Raw genomic sequence first — 22267 nt, forward strand, 5'->3', positions numbered from 1 at the left:
ACCCTACATAGTTGCCTTTTCCAATAACAATGGTGCTTCTTAAAAATTGCAAGTATGTGTATCTATATATAATGTATCTTTGTAATCAGCATATTCTCTTAACAGAAGCAAGATAGAGGGCAGGATACACACACACACACACACACACACACACACACACACACACACACACACACACACACACACACACAATGTGCCACCTTTCAATTTTAGTTGAGAGTGCACCAGTTTAGGAATCAGGAATCCTTGGTTTGAATTCTGTAACCAATCCTTTGACATTGGAAAAGTCATTTTTTTTCACTTTGTAACTATTTCTTCATATGTAACATGGAAATGATTATAAACTATACATTGGCAAAGAGTTATTTTAAAGATGAAATGAGAAAGTGGAAACATTTTGTAAAATATAAAGCATCATTTTTGTTTTTCTTCTCAGGTTATTTTTACTTTCTTTCTAGATCTGATCTTTCTTGAGCAGCAAGATAACTGTATAAATATGTATACATATATTGTATTTAACATATACTTTAACATTTTTTAACATGTATTGGACTACCTGCCATCTAGGGGAGGGATGGAGGAAAGGAGGGGAAAAGTTGGAATAGAAGGTTTTACAAAGGTCAGTGTTGAAAAATTACCCATGCATATGTTTTGTAAATAAAAAACTATAATAAAATATATATAAAGCATCATATAAATATGAGATATGAATAAATTACAACTTTGCGATATATATTGTCAAGGCATAATAGGTTGATTAAGACAGAGACAATATGAACTGATACAAAGCTGGCCTTAGAGCAGGCTGATTTCAGGAAGGGGGAAAAAAAGAGTAATAGCAATACTATACTGTGATCAGTTATCAGTGACAGCTATCACAGCAATACAATAATCTAAAACAATCCCTAAGGACTCATGACAAAAAATGCTATCCACTTGGAAGGAAGGAAGGAAGGAAGGAAGGAAGGAAGGAAGGAAGGAAGGAAGGAAAGAAGAAGGAGAGAAAAGGAAGGAAAGAAAGAAAAAAGAAAGAAAAAAATTGTCTTTACATGGAATAGGGGAAAATATTTAAAAATAAAAATGTAGCAAGAAAGGGAGCATGCAAGCTGGCCTTAGAGTTCCAAAAATCAGGGACTCCAGGCAATTTTTAAAGATTGTAGTTGCATGATAGTCCATCAACAAGCTTTTATTTGGTGCTTACCATTTGTCAGGCAGTGCTGATCACTGGGTTTACAAAAATGTGAAAATGTTAGCTGAGATTTGAAGGCAGCCAAGAGGCAGAGATTAGGTGGGACAGAGTCCCAGAGCTGCAGGAGAAGCAAAGAAAATGCATAATCAGAAGATGGAAAATAATTCCCAAACAACACCAGGAATACACCGGGGAGTGTAAAGGTGTCAGAGACTGGACAGGAAAAAGGCTAATTATAAAAAGACTTTTGAAAACCAGTCTGTGTTGGTAGAGTAATTTGCTCTCCAGGGAGCTTTGGTGCAGGCCAAAATAAAGGTGACTAAAGGTGTCTGTATTAAGTCTTTTTAAACTATAGAGCAGGATCCCACATTTTGACTGAGATGAACCTTTCTGACCTAAGTTTGCTTCCTCAGGAATGTACAGGGCCCCAACTGGTGACCATGAGACAACTAACAGATGCAGATAAACTACGCAAAGTTATTTGTGAACTCCTTGAAACTGAACGAACCTATGTGAAAGTAAGTCTTTCATTTTTCTTCTCCACTTCCATTCCTTCCCTGGGCCTATTTGTGCCTATTCCCTGGTCTCCACTCCCCAGCTTGTACATAACTTTAAGTTGTATAAAGGCAAGAACTCTCTTTCCTGTGTCTGTAGCCTTTTATCTGCAATAGAATTATCCCTAAAAAAATATTTATTGATTTTTAAACTCATGATTAAACTTGTGTTTCAAAAGAACAATCAGAAAACACATAAAATCTAATATAGTAACTAGAGAAGAAACAATTTTGCATTTATGTCTTTAAAAGGTTTAAATCTTCTTACCTTCTGAATATTTAAACTTGTGATAAATTCCAGATTACCCAAAAGTACAAGTAACCTTAAAGCATACATTGGTATTTCAAAGTATAAATTTAAGCCAAGCATATAATAATTATGATTTTTCTTTGTCATGACTTTTTGCTGTGAACTGCTTTGTAATTATATTTTCTGTTCTGCAAATAGGATTTTATTTCTTAAAGGATAAAGAAATAAAATTTAAGATATTTTATGTATTTGTTATTTTTATGCTTTTATGGGCTTTTGCCTTTATTAAAAAATACTTATTTAAACCCTTAGGATTTAAACTGTCTCATGGAGAGCTACCTGAAACCTCTTCAAAAAGAAACTTTCCTTACCCAAGATGAGGTAGGATGCTAATTGTATTAATGTTAGATGCATATGGTTGAATTTATAGTTATTTTGGCTTTGTGAAATGGATAACAGGGATGATTGAAAGAATGTTTTAATACATTTCAAGTAGATAAAATACTGCCTTTTTTTTTCCTTGTGCAAATATGAACTTTAACTTGACTACAGGGTCATTATTTAAATTTGGGAAAGTTAAAAATAATCCAGAACCTTTTTTTTTTCTTTGAAAACTGTTTGAAAGGATAAGAATGAAAATTTAAAATGCTTGTGAGAACTTTGGTAGATTAAGGTCTTTCTTTTTTATTAGCTTGATGTACTCTTTGGGAATTTAACTGAAATGGTGGCATTTCAAGTAGAATTTCTCAAAACTTTGGAAGATGGAGTAAGATTGGTGCCTGATCTTGATAAACTTGAGAGAGTTGACCAGTTTAAGGTAAGTAGCATCACCAAATAGTATGAGATTCCATTAAGAAGTATTTCACATGGGCAGCTAGGTAACATAGTAGATAGAACATCAGTCCTGGAGTCAGGAGGACCTGAGTTCAAATTTGGCTTCAGACACTGGACACTATGTGACCTTAGGCAAGTCACTTAGCCCCAATTACTTTTCATTAAAAAAAAAAAAAATACTGCTTCATGTACTTACTCTAGGATGACTGCTCTTCCCATCTCTTTGTACCCATTTTTACTTCTCATGTAGCATATCTAGGAGTCCATAACTACTCTCTCTAGCAAAGGTAGAATCTAAATTTAGTGGCTCCACAGTCATTAATGGAGAAAAGGATTTGTAATATGGGAATCTTTTCAAGTCTTTTGGCCTTTGTCTATTTGTTGTTCCCCTTCTAGTTTGATTCTTTAATCTCCTCTGAATATTTAGATTAGTTCAGACCCTTGCCAAGTTTTCAGTAAACTTTTTTTTTTAATTTCCTATTTTTCATTGTCCTTTTAATTTTTTAAGTTCATACCTTCCTCTTCTGTAGGCTTGTAGACAAGTGTACTATGCGTAAATTTTTATTGTCTTTCAAGTTATTCCTTTTGGGAAGGAGATCAAGGATTTGATGATTTTAAAGTTTTTTTGGCCTCTTTCTTATGGCAATTATTTTTTATGTTGCTTAAACATCTGGGCATCATTGACAAAAAATTTGTAGTATTATATAACTATTTGTGTACCAGTTACAGGCTAACTTTGACCTCTTGAAGGACAGAAAAGAGAGGATGATTAAAGAGCTCTCCTCTGAGGTTGTGGGAAATCTTTTATTGAGTAATATTATTTTGTTTTATTGCCTTATTACTGGCATGATAAGGAAAAAATAAATTTCACATTTCTTAATTCTCTCTGAGCAGTTCCTGATCCCATATAGCTACTAACTCACTCTCCATTGAATTTCCCTACTTGTATCTCATATTAGCAATTTCTAGCATTGAAGAATTCATTTGATAAAATTTGATAAAATTCCCCATCATCATCTTATTTGGATTAGTCCATGAAATAGCCAAGTATAATGAAGAAAATTATTATAGCAACAACTTATACTTAGAACAAACAATAGAATTTTTACCATATAAATTCATATTTGACATTCTTTACTTATCAATTCAAGGAAAATAATTGAATAAAACATCAACTAAGATAAGAAATTTTGATTTACCTGTGACAATTATCTAGAGATAGGGAACCCAGAGCTTAACAGTTAGACTGGCAAGAGATTTCTATGAGTGGGCAAAATTAACTCTTTTTTTTTTCCTCCCCAATCTAGAAAGTGCTCTTCTCTTTGGGGGGATCCTTTCTGTATTATGCTGACCGTTTTAAGCTATACAGTGCCTTCTGTGCCAGCCACACAAAAGTTCCTAAAGTTTTGGTAAAAGGTAAGCTCTGCAGGGATTTAAATAATATTTCATTTTGCTACATAGTGATAATAACTTATACTAAGAAGACATAGTTTATTGTAATTTGTGAACTGTTGATAGTGGTGATAGGGAATCCTACTGGTTGTTACAGCAAAGAGTAAAATCTTCAATATCCATAATTCTGCTTAATGAGGAGCAAAATAGTTGAATACTATTCATACTCACTAATATTGGGTTGCTTATGAGCTTCTTTGGAGTATTGAAATGCTTTTGTGTTTGGATTGATATGGGAAGGATTCAGAAGCTTTTGTTCTTATTTCTCTTACTGATTTGCTATATGATTTTCACCAAATTCATAATCACTCTGAGAATCAGATATATCTTCAGTATTGTTTTTATCAATGTGTTTGCTGCCACCACTAGTCCTACAAAATTTATTGCAATTATTCATGTGAATTTCTTGAATTATATCTATATGCTGTTCAGAGCAAAAGTGGTAGTTATGTATTTGCATCTCACCCATCTTGGAGAATCCTAAGAATCTGGAGAATTTTAATACATACAGAAATAAATTTCAGTATATAAATTATAACTATTTCATTGTGATTATTTTTGCTACTGAATAAGAATTAGAGGGAAAATTTCCTAGATAAGTAATACACTTCTAGGAACCTTTGGGAAAAGACCAAATTATTAAATCTTACTTTCTTTTTTCTTAACTGATTGAAAAAAAGAGAAATGCTAAACAAATCCTTGTATAGATAAATAGGTGATTGCTAGTGCTTGGTAATATTTAGGCTATTATCTGCTAATGGTTTACTTATGAAAATTAATATCTGAAAAATATAACATTCCACTGAAGTAGAATTTGGACAGAGTTTTGACATTTTCTTTCCTTTTTTTGGTAATAAGATTTGACTTATGGCCAGAATGTTTTTTTGTTATTTATGTTATATTACATGTATTATACTATTTATATGTTCCTATCTTTATTATTTATTAAATCCTCATTGTTCCTCCCTAGATTGATTCATAGAAACTCTCCAAACCTTCTATTAAATTATTAACAGGCTCTGAGTTTTGTCAATACAAAGAATACCTCCACCAAGGAAATTACACATCCTTTAAAGGGTAAAGGGTTGTTAAAGCAGCCTTTTAGCATCTCTATCCATAGTAGTTCTAGACCTTTTTTTAAAGATCTTTGAAACATATGATGGTATTTTTAAAAATATAATTATATTATTTCTGTTTTAATGGTTTAAAATTTGAATATTTTTATTTTAATGATAATAGTATTTATGAGGTGTTTACTATGTGTCAGGCATAGTGCTAAGTCCTCAACAATTTCTTCTTTCATTTCATTTCACAATGACACTGGGAGGTAGATGCTATTATCCCTATTTTATGGAAGGTAAATTGAGGTAAAGTGAGGCTAATGATTTGCATAGCTAGTAACTCTCCAAGATCAGGAAAACCTGAATTTAAATCTGATTTCATGTTTGGCTCTATATAGCACATGTATAGCACCTAACTCTGCTAAGTACTAAGTACTATTAATAATAGCTAATACTAGGCATTATGAGTATTGGAAATATTACAAAGGGAGTTACTTCAGCTCTTCCTTAGGAGCTAGTGCCATGAAAGGTCGTCTTTTATTTATAGACAAAATGAGATTAAAAGATATACAAACATATTTGGAGATGTTTTTATATTAATAAAATGAAATGAAAAATTGAAATGAACACAGTGAAGCACATGGCTCTGATGGAGAACCCTTAGGAGATGCTTTAAATGACATGTCATTTTTTGCAATCCTATAAATAATGATTGATTTGGTGCCTATGAATCATGTATCCAGATGTCAGGAACATTCTAGGAGCTTTCTAGAGACATTTACCAGAAGAGCAAACCTATATTTTTCACAAAGCTCTCTCATGGTCTGGTCTAGGTTGTTTATTCTGGGGTGGCATTGAAAGACAGTCTTTTCTATCTCATTATCAAAGACTAATCTTTTTGGATGACAGTTTTTATAATCTGTAAATGACTTAATAGTAAAGTATTAAAGCTATTCTAAAATTATTCCATCTCACTCTCTTTGAGGCATGCTACTAGAACAATGATCCCCCAAATAAGAGCTAAAGCTTAATTCCCAAGGGGTGTGTGTGTGTGTGTGTGTGTGTGTGTGTGTGTGTGTGTGTGTGTGTGCGTGTGTTTGTGTGTATGTAATCTATCACTAAGAGGTTGCATCCTTTCCTCCTCATAATAATCAGGTATGGAGCTTGTCTTAAACATAACCATGCTTACATTGATCCTCTAAAAGTCCTTCTTACTCAGTATGACAACATCCACAACCTCTCTCTTTCTACACTAAGCTTTATTTAGCCCTTTGGGACAATTATAACCTGAGCATTTCCCAGGAACCCACAGCCAATAGTTGCACAGAGACCACTGGGAAAATTCTCACTTCTCCAATATACATACATTTCTCAAGAGGAGGTTCTGGGCTCCAGGGCAGTGACCAGTGAAGTGAATAGGTCTTTAATGACAGTTTATGTTTCTAGGTTGCTTTAAGGTTTATAAAGTATGGCATTATGTCATTTGATTGTCACAACAGTCTAGTTAAGATATGTTAAATAATGTCATCTTTATATCATTGAAGAGGAAACTGAGGCTCCATGAAGTTGCTCAAAGTTATCTGCCAAGTGGCACAACTGGGATTCAACTACAAATCCAATATTATTTCTGTTGTAACATACTGCTTTACCTGTCACAGTAGATCAGATTTAGGTTCTGTGAAAGATTTCCTCCTTCCCTGAATATTTTATTACCAATTACACTTCTTTATGATATGAGTCAACAGGACAATAGGAAAGCAAAGATAATGATGTTTATAGATAACATGCAAACTCTAAGTTTCCCCTTGTCACGAACAGCTAAGAAACAGAAAAAGATGGGTTTGTAAGTTTTTTTTCTCTTCATCCTTCAATGGGGGGTGGGGTGGGGTGCTGCAAAACAAGAAAGGGGAAAGAGAAGAAAAAGCATCAACCCCTCAGTAACTAATACTTTTTTCTGGTTACATTTAAGTAACTTAATGTTACTTAACAACTAGTTACTTAAATGTAACTAGTTGAACATAAAATATTTATTTGATCCATAGGGAAATCTGTTTTGAAGATTTTTTTTCTCTCCAGCTAGTTGAACATAAAACATTTATTTGATCCATAGGGAAATCTGTTTGGGGGATTTTTTTTCTCCATGTATACATTCTGTTCCTTTCATTCTTAAAAAAAGAAATCTTGGACTAAATGAGTACAATTGTGAAAGAAGAATAATTTGAGCTTTTTGCTGATGCTTTATATTTACATTTTTCTAGCCAGGACAGACACAGCTTTCAAAGCATTTTTAGATGCCCAGAATCCTGAGCAGCAACATTCATCTACTCTGGAGTCTTACCTCATCAAGCCGATCCAAAGGATCCTCAAGTACCCTCTTCTCTTGAAGGAGCTCTTTGCCCTTACAGATGAAGCAAGTGAGGAGCACTCCTACCTGGATGGTGAGCCAGTTCTTGCCATGACTTCCCCACCTTCCTTATTTTTTCTTCACAAAATCTCTTATTCTTTATGTAAAAAATTCTTCTTACAAAGAGAAAGTTTCCCCCCTCCTTTTATCCATTCCATAATTCTTTCCCCCCTCAGTGGCCATCAAAACAATGAACAAGGTTGCAAGCCATATAAATGAAATGCAGAAAATCCATGAGGAGTTTGGTGCTGTGTTTGACCAGCTAATTGCTGAACAGATGGGAGAGAAAAAAGAGGTAAGGATGTCATGCATATGTGTGTGGGTTGGGGGGGTTGGAGTGTTGGACTATTGTAATAGGCAAAATTCAATACTTCCAACATCTTGCCTTTTTATATTTTATCCTTCAGGATACAAGATTTTAAATCTTTTTTATTTTACTATGTTACTGCTTCTAATGTAAATAAGCATGAGTCTGATTTCTCTTTCAACCTCTGGTTCAATTAGCCAGTCAACAAATATTTATTAAGGCCCTATTGTATGCTGAACAATTGTGGAAGATTTTCATGATACAAATGGAATTAATGAAACAATTTTTATTCAAAAGGACTTTACATTCTCAGGAGAGGAAAATAAATAGAAATATCAAGTAGTTAAATACAAGGTAATTTGAAAGGGAGAGTACTAGTTGTTAAGATGTTTTTATATTATTAGTTTTATATATATGTATACACACACATACATACATATATATATATGCATATATATGTGTGTGTATATATATATATATATATATACATATATATATGTGTGTGTATATATATATATATATATTATTTGTAGTTGAGAGTATTCAACTACTAGAGAGTAGTTGAGATCAATAAGGTTTTGTGCAGAAGGTAATGTTTGATCTGTGATTTGAAGGAAGAGGCTTTTGAGGCAGAGATGAAGAGGGAGTGCATTCTAGGTCTGGGTTACTATCAATGCAAAGGCTAGAATATAGAAGTCTCCTTTGAGACACAAAGAAAGTTAAGTGTGACTTCAGAGAAGTCAAGGGATAAGTTTTGAAAGTAACAACAACAGGATTTGGCAACTAAGGTAGGGTAAGAGAAAATAAAGAGGTATGGTTATGAACATGGGATCCTGGAAGATCTTCTCATGAATGCCATGGTTATAAATATGAGATTCTGGAAAAATAGTGATACTTTCAACAGAAATAGGAATGTTTAGAAGAAGTTATTTGGGGTGGACTGGAGTAGGGAAGAAGGCAGAAAGATACTGTAAATCTTGAAGTTGTCAACATAGAAATCATAATTATAAGCATGAGAGCTGATGTGTTCATTTAAAAAAAAAAAAAAAAAGCATATATGTAGAAAAATAGAGGGCCTGAATCAGAACTTTGGGCAATACTCATAGGGATTGTGATATATTTGATGAACTAACAAAAGAAACTGAGGAGCATTTAAATCAATAGGAAACAAAACAGTGTGAGAAACAGAAGATCAGTTTTGAAGGAAAAATACTTTTAAAAAATTTCTCCAAGATGGATGAGATGCAAACACATAACTACCACTTTTTTTCTAAACAGCATATAGATATAATTCAAGAAATTCACATTTTTTTTTATCAGACTTGTCAGGAGATGATTAGTAACTCTGAAGGAAGCAAATTTTTTAGGAGTTTGGGTCTTGATTGACTTAGAGTGAATGCAAATAGCAGTCATTTCTATTTTGGCCTGAAACTCAGAGTCTTCCTCTCCCAGATTTATTTATTTAGTTTTTTTTTTAATTAAGTAAAAGAGGACATTCTTTGTCTCAACTGCTACCTAGACTTAATCACTGTGTGGATATGGCCTCAGCTCAAACTAAGACCTGATGAAGACCTTAGCTTAAAAATGCCAAGGTCTCCCCTTTCTTCCAGGGCTATCTCCAGTCATGTTGATCTATATCTTCCCATTGGACCCAGGTAGTTCTGGAGAGGAAAGTGGGGCAGGTGACCTTGCCCAGCCCCCTCACTTGAATCCAATTCACTTGCATGCCATAGCATCCCTTCCCTGAGATCTTGATCCTCTTCAAGAATGAGGGACAATCAATAACAACAACAGAATTTGGCAGAGATAGGGAGATGTTTGGAGGATAATTTGAGAACGTGATAGGTTTTATTGATGATTCTTTTAAAGATGAGAGAGAGATAAGTAAGTTGAAAGCCCCAGGTTTTGTTTTGTTTTTTATTCTGTTGAAATCAAATACAATTCAATATAAATTTATTCAGCATCTAACGAATACAGGTCCTCAGAATATTAAGATGCCTAAAACAGATCCTGTTCTCAAAGTGCTTATAATTCTGGGTATTTTAGCAGTATTAGGGAAGTAAAAGGGAAAAGAAAACTGATGCTAGCACGAACAGAGGGTAAAGCATCATTCCAAGTACTATTGCGTGCTAATTCCTCCTGAATTCAAGGCTGGTGCTCTATCCACTGCGCCACCTAGCTGCCCCTATTGCGTGCTAATTCCAAATGAAGTTTTTGGTGAGACCACAAGGTTCCTGTCCTTATCTAAATGTACTTATCCATATCTAAAATATTCAAGCTGTTGGTCTCTGAGGGTGATATGATATGGTTCTAGACTTTGAAATTCTTGACAAAGCCAACTTCTTCTAAAGAAATTTACTTTGAAAGTCTGTTTTTATTTTGGTCAGAGTGAATTCTGGCTAGGAAACCACATAGAGGAAAGTAATTTTCCCACAGCACATGAGCAACTAGACTAGCTTTCTGTGGGTATCAAGCAAAATGGTCAATCATCACTGGGATTTGTCTCATATTTTTATTGCTTCATTCTAGGGATAATAATGGCTTTAAAATATCATTGAGAGAGGGAAGAAAATTGATTCCCACTCTTTCCAAAGATGCTGGCTCATATATTAACAGAAATTCTTGCCCAATGACATAGGAATAGATTAATTGTGATATAGTACAAGTGCTTGCCTGTACTGAGGAAACAAATACCTCCATAGGCATATGGACTAGTATTCTTTGCAAGTTTGTGTGTGTGTGTGTTTGTAGAGGCTAGATTCACAATCTTTACGGGTTTCAGTTTTACCTTTATAAAAGAGAAAAGAATCAAGATAGTGCATTCTTATAAAGTAAAACCCAGAATTGCTCCCTGAATTTCAAAATTCAATATTACAAAGATGACTAATTAAAACCATTTATGTTAAATTGGATCTTCAGGTTGCTGATCTGTCCATGGGAGATTTACTCTTACATACTACGGTAATCTGGTTGAACCCTCCAGCCTCACTTGGAAAGTGGAAAAAAGAGCCAGAATTGGCAGCATTTGGTAAGAAAATAAATAGCAATATTGATATAGGAGAAACATCCACACATTTTTCTAGACAAGAAAACTTGATTCGTAAATTAGTATTTATTATAACAAAAATTAATTATCTGAGTTAGTCTTTCTACTATTTCAATGAAACTCTTCTAAATATCAATTAAATTTCCCAGTTAATTATATAGCAAAGTCAACTAGTTAAAAATGTATTTTACTTAGAACTGGAAATGTCTTAGCAGTTTCTCCTGTAGGGCTTATTAGCCTGGACTAGCTGAGATAACTTAAGAGTCCTTTTTACTGAAACAGAGTGTACTCAGAATCAAGGCGGGAAAGAAAGAAGTTACAGTGTGTCAAGACATGTGATCCTTGTCCTTGAGAGTTTATAATCTGTCTTTTAAAAAGTTATATTTTGGGGGCAGCTATATGGTGCATTGGATAGAGCACCAGTCCTGAAGTCAGGGCTCAGACACTTAACACTTCTACCTGTGTGACCCTGGGCAAATTACTTAAGTCCAATCGCCTCAGGGGAAAAAAAAAGTTGTATCTTTATGAATTTAAAAACAAAATCTTTTTTTATAAGGGCTGTCTTCAGGATGTGGGGAAAGGGGGAGTGAGGTAAGGGTGGAATATTTTGGAAAATGAAGGTCATATAAAATTGTTTAAGATTAAGTTTTATTTTAAAAAATAGAAAGAGAGATTTAAATTTCATGGAATGAACCAATGACCTACCTATATTCCATTTATTTACTTACTGTGAAATAAATTAAAAAAACAACAGGAACTACATGGTTCATTAGCCCTAGACTTAGAATTAGGACATCTGGTTTCAAATCTTGGTTCATTCCATTCTTTTTGACTTTAGGCAAGTCATTTCACCATTCTTTTTGGCTTCTGTTTCTTTATCTCTGAAAGTAAGGAGGATGAAAATAAATAAAGCAGATCCAAAAGAAGTATAAACATAGTAATTATCATTCTATTAGTAGGTAACTTTAAGTAGGTAACTTTATGCATCATGAAAACTTCAATCAAAACCACTCATTCTAAGCATCTTTACTGGATAGATTAGATATGGAAGAATTTAATTTTTAAAAAAATGTGTTAAAAGACAATTTACCAATTTGAAAAATGTTTTTAAATAAAGGTGAGAAGGTTGAGAAGGTACTTAGTGGTTTCTAGTTTAACTCTAATATTCAGTTGTTCTGGGTACACCTGCTTCATTCATACTTCTTAAATTACATATGTGACAAAGTTGAAAACATGAACTGAGAGTGGAGGGAAGAAGAGAATTTGGAACTCAAATTTTTTAAAAGTGTCACTATTTAGATAGATAGATTTCTAGAAAAAGTTGTTTTCCACCTAAGTAAAGCAAGGCTTTCTATACTTAATTTGATCCTGGAAAAGTTTTACCTCAGAAAGGTGCTTTTTCTTGGACATACTAGATGAATAGAAGGTTAAAAGGAAAAGATGCTAAAAAACAAAAATAAAAACCTGACTTTTTTTTTTTTCTCCCAGTGTTCAAAATGGCCGTGGTCCTTGTATATAAAGATGGTTCCAAACAAAAGAAGAAACTTGTAAGATTTGTTTTTGTGATTTCTTTCTACATATTCTTTAGACATGCTTGTTTTAGTGTTTTATGATTTTCTTTCAGAGAAAAGACCCCAGGTATTTGTGGGCGTTGGCTTTTTTTTTTTTTTTTAAGGTTTATTACTTTAAAGTAGACTTCTACTTAAGATATAATAAATAGCTACTGTGAGCCTACAACCTGAAAGCAATTAATAATATCTCTTTAACTCCTTTTCTCTTCCCTTCTTCCCCCCCCACCTCCTACCTTTCTCTTCCTTTAAAAATTTGCTTATCATTTCCTCTGTTTGCCTGTTAGCAACATTTATTGCATATTCCATACTGCTCATCAACCAGCTCCTGCTTCCATATCTAGGGTATTTTCTTAGTTCTCAGTGTCACATTTTAGGAAGGAGGGAATATTGATCAATAGAAAAAGTTTTCAGGATGGTTAGAGAAATAGAGTTATTTTGTCAAGAAAGAATTAGGAAGTAACACAATAGCAGAATGCAAGTATTTTAAATGCATTCACAGGAGAGAAATTAGATGTTTTGCTTGATCACAGAAGGCAAAGCTTAAACTTGCAAAGAGGCAAATTTAAGCATGGTTTAAAGAAAAACTTGCTAGTGAGCAGAGCTGTTTAAAGAAAGTGGATTGCTTGGCTTTCCCTTCACTGGAGTTCTTCGAGGAAAGGTTGAATTGATAAGTATTAAGGGAAGTTAAGGTTTTAAGTCAAGTAGAGAAGACTCTTACTTGGTTTTTAAAGACTTAATGTATCCTAATGACCTTCCTGTGACATTCTGTCACTCTCTGTGAAACCCTGAATATACTACTTTTTTTTCCCCATTAATATTAGGTTTGAGGTTTTATAGTGAGGAGTCCGTAGTCACATGAAGTTAAAAGTAACATTCATTTGTCTTGCAGTTCCATCTCTTATTAGCTTACTAGGTGACTCCACAAGTCTAAGATTCAGTTACCTCAGCTGTAAACTAGGGTTTTTGTCTTAGGGCTTGTTGTGGCAAAAGTGCTTTGTAAACTTTATTGCAACATAACTTTGTTAATTTTTAATAATAATTGGTCTATAAGTAATAATTTTAGCTTATACTTATATAAAACTTTTAAGATTTACAAAGCCCTTTGCTCATATTATCTCATTTGATACTCATTAATATTACAAAATACAATACTCATTTACCATGTGGAATATGTTATTCTTGACTGAAGTAGTTTCCATTATTCATACAGGTAGGATCTCACAGGCTTTCAATTTATGAGGAATGGGACCCATTCCGGTTTCGTCACATGATTCCTACTGAAGCTCTTCAGATTCGAGCTTTGACAAGTGCAGGTAAAGTCATTATAATATGTACATTTAGTACTCTTGGTGGACAGCTAGGTGGTACAGTGGATAAAGCTGGGTCTGAAGTGAGGAAAATCAATCTTTCTGAGTTCAAATCAAGCCTTCAGAGATAAGAGCTATTCACCATCGAGGAGTTAATAATGAGTAATTATAATTAATAAATAAATAATATTGATAAATCAGTTTGAGGCAGTATAGTCATAGTATAGTCAGAGACACATGAAATTTCATATATATGTATATATAAATATAAAACATTTAATTAATAATTAAAAAATAAAAATAATAAAAGTCTAAAAATTTATCTGACTCCATTAATCCCACTGATCAGAAATCATGCTTCACACCCCATTTAACAACTCACCAGAAAACCAGGGCCTACTTGAGCATCTTGTAATTTCTTCTCTTCATACCTACCTCACCCATGTACATCTACCCCTTCATACAGATCCTCTTTTATCTCTGATTCTTGCTTTGAAAATAGTAACCAAGTCAACTTTACCATTGCTACTGGAAAGAACATAAATATAACCTACTGTAGTACTCCACTCCCAAAACTCCATTCTTTGGCCATCAAATCTCTAATGGACCATAATCCATATTAAGATCTAAGTTCCTAGGGCAACTAGATGGTGCAGTAGATAAATCACCAGTCCTGGAGTCAGGAGGACCTGAATTCAAATCCAGCCTCAGACATTTAACACTTCCTAGCTGTGTGACCCTGGGTCAGTCACTTAATCCCAATTGCCTTGACCAAAAAAAAAAAAAAAAAAGAATGAATAGGATAACTGAATCATTAAATAAATAAAATAGATTACATTTTTAAAAAAAGATCACAAGATCCCAGCTTTTCATACTTTTAAAAACTTTATTATTTGGGGGGGATTGGTTTGTTTTCTTTTGCAACATAGCTATTGTGGAAATGTTTTGCATGACTGTAATATATAATCTCTAACGAATTGCATCTGGAGGAGGGAAGGAGAGAATTTGGAACTCAAATTTTAAAAAAAGTTAAAAAATGTTGTTTACTTGTAACTAAGGGGGAAAAAATATTGTATAAGATTTTACAACAAAATCAAAAAAGAACAGCCACAACTGAAAGAAAAAAAAAGCATATGAGATTCTAAAAACAAACAAGAACAAAGAAAAAAAAAAGATGAAATTCTACATCCAAAATGAAGAAGAAATATCAGCTCACTGCTTACTCTTCACTACTAGATCATCTAATAGCCTGCCTGGCCCCCAGGGGACAAAAATAACCCTCAATAATTAGCCTATGTCCAGCCCAGCTTAACTTCCCCATTCTAAAGATTTTCCCCTCCCCTCCCCACCTGCTGCCTACTCCTTTATTACCATCCTCTCATCCTGACAATTCCCCTTAATAGTTCATTCAAGATTTAACCTTCCACTCTGGTCTCTGGCATGTCTGTTTTATATGTGATAAATATTAAACATCTTAAACATTTTCCTTTCTCATTGTTTCTCTCTACTTTCATTCATTGAGATCTGGCTTCCTCTTGATGAACACAGCTTCTGTGGCTACCCTTTCTCGCATTTTTTACTTATATACCCAACTCACTGGTTATGGTGGAAGAATTGGAACACTCCTTGCACTCTATTACCACTGCCATGCTTTTCTTCTATTACTTCTTTGGGGTTCATTTGATCCACAATTATCACCCAATCAATTTGAACACTCTTTGGGTCCAGACTCTTGGAAAAGGCCACTCATAATAGGGTACTTCCATTTTCTTTCCTTTCACTCTTTCTTAATTCTTTACTGTCTGGTTTCTGACCTTCTAATTCCACTGAAACTGCTCTCTTCAAAATTAACAGTTGATCTCTTAATTCCCAAATCTAGATATTTTGTCCGGTGATCTCATAAGTCCCAGGAATCAATTATCTCTATGCTGATTATTCTCAAATATATTTTATAAGGCTCTAATCTTTTTTTCATGACTGAAAGGACTGAACAACAATTACAAAACCTTTTTCCTAGCTTACAGTCTGACATCTCCAACTATCTGTTGGACATCTTGAATTGGATATCTCATAAAAATCTCAAACTCAAGGCATCCTAAACTGAACTCATTTTTTCTTCTTTTTCCTAATTTTCCTTTTTACTGTACCACCATCCTCTCAGTCACCCAGGCTCAAAATTTATGTTATATTCTCAACTCATAACAGTTTGTCATGCCCCATATCCAAACTTTTTTCAAGGCCATTGATTCTACTATTGTAACATCTCTCATATCTCTTTCTTTCTTTTGACACTGCTAGCACCTTAGTTCAAGCTCTCATCATTTCCCACCTAAACTTTTGCAATAACCTAATGGTTGATCTATAAAGTCTCTTTCTCTTCCTCTCTCCAACAGCTTTTTACAAACTTCCAAGAAGAAGCAAAATTTGTGTCTCAGGATTGGGGGATTCAGTTGAATTTAACGAGTTTTACATACTAAAGTATGAAAACCATTTTTGTAAAAAAAATAAAATAAAATAAATCAGTGTTTTTCCATTAGTTTTGAAATGTTTGTGTCTAATGATAACCATATAAATGTAGGAGGGAGGGGGAGAAAAAACAAATGTATATGATAATTTAATTATGTATTTAAAAGGAATAGCAAAAAATAAAAGAAATGTACATTAACTCATCCTTGCTTTGTATTATTCCCAATTTACCTAGATGCAGAAGCTAATTCAGTCTGTGAGATTGTCCATGTTAAATCAGAATCTGAAGGGAGACCAGAGAGGTCATTCCACCTCTGTTGCAGGTAAGTGTTCATACATGAATTATATATACAAAAGGAAAAGCTCCTATATGGCTTGCTCCTGTGAGGAGTTTTTGGGTCATTAATGCCCATTTTGCATTCATTAATAAAAACTATTACTTATGGGGAAGCTTGATGGCACAGTGGATAGAGCACCAGTCCTGAAGTCAAGGGGACCTGAGTTCAAATCTGGCCTCAGACACTTAACACTTCCTGTCTGTGCAACCTTGGGCAAATCACTTAACCCTAATTGCCTCAGAAAAACAAAACAAAACAAAACAAAAACAACCCAAACTATTACTTATACCTACAAAATGTACAATTTAAACTCCTGACTCCTGCAATGTTTAGACTAGATTTAAAAAAAAAAAATCAACACAGAAGATGTGATTAATATTCAACAGACTCTTACTATAAAAATGGTTACTGCTTTAGCTTTCAAAGATGTGAATTTTTATGTACATGTAATATTCAATATAAAAACTGTTACTTTATTTACATCTATAATGTGTCATAATATTATGACAATAAGAAATCCTGTACTTCTCTTCTTAGAAAAATCAGTTTATTCATATTTGTCATTTATAGCATCCTTGAGAGGTTGGAGAATTGGGACCAGGGGGAGAGATGGAACAAAGGAGAGTGTTGAATGTAGATAACGGTGGTCCGAGGTGACATTATGAATCTGTGCTGAATTCATAGTCTGGATTTGTGAATCATCCCTGTATCAATAATTTGACTATACCCATTCTGTATGTACTAAGAAAGAATTTAAATTATTCAATAAATATAATATCCATTTAAAGGTTCAGGGGCTTTAATATTGAATAAAAACTTGCAAATTAAGTCATGTTTAGAACAGAAAAAAAATTGCAAGTTGCAAAGAACTAGTGTGTTGACTTTTAATGTGAAACATTTAAATTTTAAAAAAGATTTATTGTGAAGCTGATCAAGGATCTCCATTGGGAAAATTTATTTGTCAAAAACGAATTTTGGGGTTCTTCTTCAGACTTGCTAAGATGACATAGTTTAAATTTGAGAAAGGGTTTGAAGATGTTGAATTCTGAAGTATTTATAATGAGCAAAAGTTGATTATATTTTGCAATACAAAATCAATCTGCTTTTAAGCCACTAGATATGAATTAATATGTCCTGGAAGTCATAGATAGATTTCAAGTAGCGTGGAAAAAGGAATATATATTTACAAATGTGTTAGTACAGCATAAAAATTGTAGTTTTTAGGGGCAGCTGGGGCAATGGATAGAGCACCAACCCTGAAGTCAAGAGGACCTGAGTTCAAATCTAACCTCAGACACTTAACACTTCTTAGCTCACAGGTAGGAAGTCACTTGACCCCAACTACCTCAACAAAAAAATATGGAACTCCTAATGACATGGACAAATCCAGAGATTTAAAAACTATAGTTTTTTTTTTTGGGGGGGGGACCTGAGGTGACTGGGGTTAAGTGACTTGCCCAGGGTCACACAGCCAGGAAGTGTTAAGTGTCTGAGACCAGATTTGAACTCAGACCCTCCTGACTTCAGGGCAAGTGCTCCATACTGCTGCCCCTAGATACATTTTAAGTAGTTCTGCCTTTTATCTTACTTGAATCTTCTTTTTTCTTTTCTTTTTTTTTTTGTTTTTGTTTTTGTTTTTTTTAGTTCCCCAGAAAGTGGAAAAGATTTTCTGAAGGCTGTGCAATCAATCTTACGCGATAAACACAGAAGGCAACTCCTCAAAACAGAAAGTCTGCCCTCGTCCCAGCAATATGTCCCTTTTGGAGGAAAAAGACTATACACCCTTAAAGGTGCAAGGCCAGCTATGAGCAGGGCAGGTACTGTAGGGATACAGATTTTAAAGATTCCTGTCATCCCAAATCTGTTGTAGGACCCAGCTTGCTGAGCAAGATGGAAGTATTGCCTTGTATGGGGTGAAGGCTGGCGCTTTGGCTTTCCTTGGCGGCGATTTCCCCTCTGTCTTTTTCATTCCTACTGTCATCAATTTGTACCTTTTCTCTTCTGCTTCTTTTGCTGCCCTCCTCCTTTTGACTTGAGAGCTCTCTCACGTCCCTCCTGAGCTGGTGACAATCACATCCTTTCAGTGGAATAGGCTTAATCACTCCATCCGAATGAAGGTGGCTGCTTTGCATGCTGGTTGGCGTTGGTTATAGAGCATAATGGCCGTGCTTTTCTCTGGACATGTGGTAGTTCAGTGACTTAACAACTCAGTTATTCACGTTATTGTTTCTGATCTTGTGGCCAATTAAAATATCGGGAGAGTTTGCTTCCTTCTTTTCTCATCCTCCTGCCCGAGATGACTTCTTTCTATTCAATGCTTTGATGGAGTTGGGATCTCACTGCAGTGGAGGCTCCTTTCGGTGTGAAAAATTGTAAACTTTTCCAAAGTGGTCATTCTTGTGCACATCCTCGTGGATGTCCTATCTGGAAAGTCCTACCAGTGCTGGGGACCTTTCTTGGCAGCTCCTGAGATTATGGAGAACACAGACCCTCCATCAGGCATCCCTGGATCCAGCTCCATGCTTGCCTCATCTCCATATGGAATCCCTCGTCCCTTTGACAATGTCCTTTACACTAGTTTCTCCTCTGCCATTTGCCATTGCTAGTGTACTGTAGCTTTGCACACCATTACCTCTACATTTATGTTGTTGTTTGTGACTCAAATCCATAGAGCATCTTGAGAGATTTTTATTTATTTTTTTGCTCCTGGACTTTATGGGGGAATCCCTATTTGGAAATTTCCTCTACTAATGCAGGTTGACAACTCTTCTCTAAGTTATACTCTCCTAGAATTGCTTAGACACTGAGAAATTAAGTGACTTCCAAATGGTCACACAGTATATGTTAAAGATAGGACTCAAATCCGGTTCTTCCTGATTTCTCGTCCTTTCACTATATTTTGCTGCCTCTCTGGAAAAATATTGCTATTAAAAAAAAAAAAAAGAAAGAAAGAAAAAAAGAATGAATCTGAAGGATTAATTTCAGGAAGTGGCTTGGAGTCATTAAAAGCACTGCACAGTTTCTATACTTTTCCTATTTAATTGTTAAAGAAGAATCCCTGACAGCTCAATGTATCATAGATAAAGCTCTAGCCCTGGAGTCAAGAGGACCTGACTTAAAATCCAGCCTCTGACACTTAATACATCCTAGCTATGTGACCCAGGGCAAGTCACTTAACCTCAATTTCCACAGTGGGAAATAAATGAATGAATGAATAAATAAATAAATAATGTTTCCCTTCATTATCTAGAGGCAGCAAGGTGGTACAGCGGATGGAGTGCTAGACCGGAATCAGGAAGACCTAAGTTCAAATTGGTTTTAGAGACTTACTAGCTGTGAGACTCTGGATAAGTCACTTAATCCATTTTGCCTCAGTTTCTTCATGTGTAAAATGAGTTGGAGAGGGAAATGGCAAATCACTCCAGTATCTTTACCAAAAAACAAACCCTAAATGTGGGGTCAGGAAGAGTCAGACAAAACTAAACAATGACAACAACTACAAACCATTGCTTATTTTCAGTATGTGTCCAAGATATCTGTACTGATAAATTTGGTCCTTGGGCTCTCTGGCATAATCTGGACAACAGATATTCTTTTTCCACTTGCTTTTTCCCATTCAGTGGTTAGAGCAAACTGTTTTTATGTCGTTATGATAGTTAGGCCAAATTGTTTTTGGATCCTTAAGGATTTTGCTCAGGGGGCTCTGTAATGTTCCAAGACTTGATATAATCAAAGCAGTTTTTCAAACAGGAGCATCTGGGGATCTCTCCATCTTTAAGAAAACCCTCTTCTATTTGATCTATTCTATGCTGACCACCATCATCGCCATTGCAGTAGCAAACGCAAATTTACCTCTCCCTTAAGCTTTATTTGATTTTTAATAATCAGAGGGTCATTGAAGAAGTCATCTCTATTCTGTCTTTTGGTGAATCTTGTATTATTTTAATATATCCATGGGAGAGACTTTCTGGAGGAGAGTCTTTTAATTTGAGAAAGGTTTGTCCAGATATAGAAAAGGGGAAAAGTGGATTTGTTCCCATGGTATAAACTTAAGATTCATTCACCAAGAGGTTGAGAGAGTAGTAGTACTAGAACAGTTATTCCTTTTTGGGAGCACTGCTGTGATATATATTTCCAGAAAAGTCAGAATTTTTCATTAATCATATCCAGATAGTTCATTTCCTCCTTCTTTGGAGGCAATCTGAGATTGTCTTACACTATGTGACCTTTCCTCCATCATCTTCCTCCTTTCCTTCAGCTATGTCTAAGAGGCACAGTGTCCTGTGACTGGGTGAAGACCCTGAAAGAGAAAGCTTAGGTAATGCTTAGAAATAATTCTCTATTTTTTAAGTTATAAAAATAATTTTTCCATTAGGCAGATTTCAGTGAATGAATAAGTATTTGTATAATGCCTACTTCTGTATATGCCCTGCTATGATGTCTATAAGGAATCTTGCGAGTCCTAATATATTGTCCATTATTATGTTGTCCCAGGGGCCCTTATTTTAGCAGTGTTCACTTCTCCTTTTCTTTGTCTTCTTGTAACCAAGATAGTAGCTTGAAAATTTCCCAGCTGTACCTTCTCTGTATATTCTCAGGAATATTTGATAAAGATGAATTCAGCTATTTATATTCATTTGTATTGAGCCCTTTTTTGTATTTTACATATTTGTATTTCATTGAACTTAAGCTCATTGTAAGTAAGCATTTTTGGTCTTTAGGGAACTCATTAGGGGTTCCTTGTAAGATTTCTTCAGCCATTTTTAAAGAACTCCAATTTTGCATCATTGTGAACATCCAGAGGATTCTCACCTCCTGTTGGATTAGGGCAAATATATAATTCACTGACTTGTTGTTAAAAGCATATTTAGCTTTCTCCTTTTGGGAGCATTTATCTGTAATCAGACATATGATATTTAGCTAAGTCAGTACAACATTAAACATTCTTTCCTAATATTAGAAAAAGAAAATTTAAATCAAAAAAATGTTTGTCTGAAAAAGTGGGGGACACTTACCCAAAATGGCCTAAGTTATTCAGTGGAAGCATTAGCAGGTAAAAGTTCATGCTTCATTTTGTGCTGTCATTAAATGAAAGTAATTTTTCTGTTTTATTCTACTTTGTCTAAAGATGAAAGCAAAATACTTTGACTCGTCATCAAGAAAGTCTAATAATAATCTACTCTATTTAATTGACTTCAATCAGAACAATAACTAAGATAGGGCAGTTGGAGTATTGTTCCAGGGTGCTGAAATTTCTAAGGTCCTTAGCAGCAATTTCAATCCTTTAAGAACATGGAAACAGGCTGAGTTTAGTACCTTGTTTGGAAGAGTAAAGTAGGAGCCAAATTCCTCTCTACCCTCACTTCCCCCCAAAGTATCTTAATGAGATTCTTTGTACCTTTCCCTGTCCTTTTTACATCCCTTCCCTACCAGACCTTTCTCAGCACTGTACTGGCATATCAGGTACAGAGATTCCTAATTACAGCTC

At 34.6% G+C, this 22267-nt stretch overlaps 1 protein-coding gene across 4 annotated transcripts in view; it reads left to right on the top strand.

Moving 5' to 3' along the window:
• The window catches only part of TIAM1 (TIAM Rac1 associated GEF 1), a 125196-nt gene that overhangs the window by 98862 nt on the left and 4067 nt on the right, over positions 1 to 22267 (top strand). The window contains exons 15-26 of one of the 4 annotated variants that reach the window (XM_074300672.1): positions 1603 to 1707; positions 2306 to 2374; positions 2685 to 2810; positions 4135 to 4243; positions 7599 to 7778; positions 7921 to 8039; positions 10971 to 11079; positions 12586 to 12644; positions 13879 to 13981; positions 16677 to 16764; positions 18424 to 18596; positions 21038 to 21097. In XM_074300672.1, coding sequence (XP_074156773.1) covers positions 1603 to 1707; positions 2306 to 2374; positions 2685 to 2810; positions 4135 to 4243; positions 7599 to 7778; positions 7921 to 8039; positions 10971 to 11079; positions 12586 to 12644; positions 13879 to 13981; positions 16677 to 16764; positions 18424 to 18596; positions 21038 to 21066 — 1269 coding nt within the window. In that variant the 3' untranslated portion in view covers positions 21067 to 21097. The remainder of the gene's footprint in view (positions 1 to 1602; positions 1708 to 2305; positions 2375 to 2684; positions 2811 to 4134; positions 4244 to 7598; positions 7779 to 7920; positions 8040 to 10970; positions 11080 to 12585; positions 12645 to 13878; positions 13982 to 16676; positions 16765 to 18423; positions 18597 to 21037; positions 21098 to 22267) is intronic. The other 3 variants (XM_074300674.1, XM_074300670.1, XM_074300671.1) reach the window with 3 other exon arrangements.

Source organism: Sminthopsis crassicaudata, chromosome 3 (genome assembly GCF_048593235.1).
Source record: "Sminthopsis crassicaudata isolate SCR6 chromosome 3, ASM4859323v1, whole genome shotgun sequence".
NCBI lineage: Eukaryota > Metazoa > Chordata > Mammalia > Dasyuromorphia > Dasyuridae > Sminthopsis > Sminthopsis crassicaudata.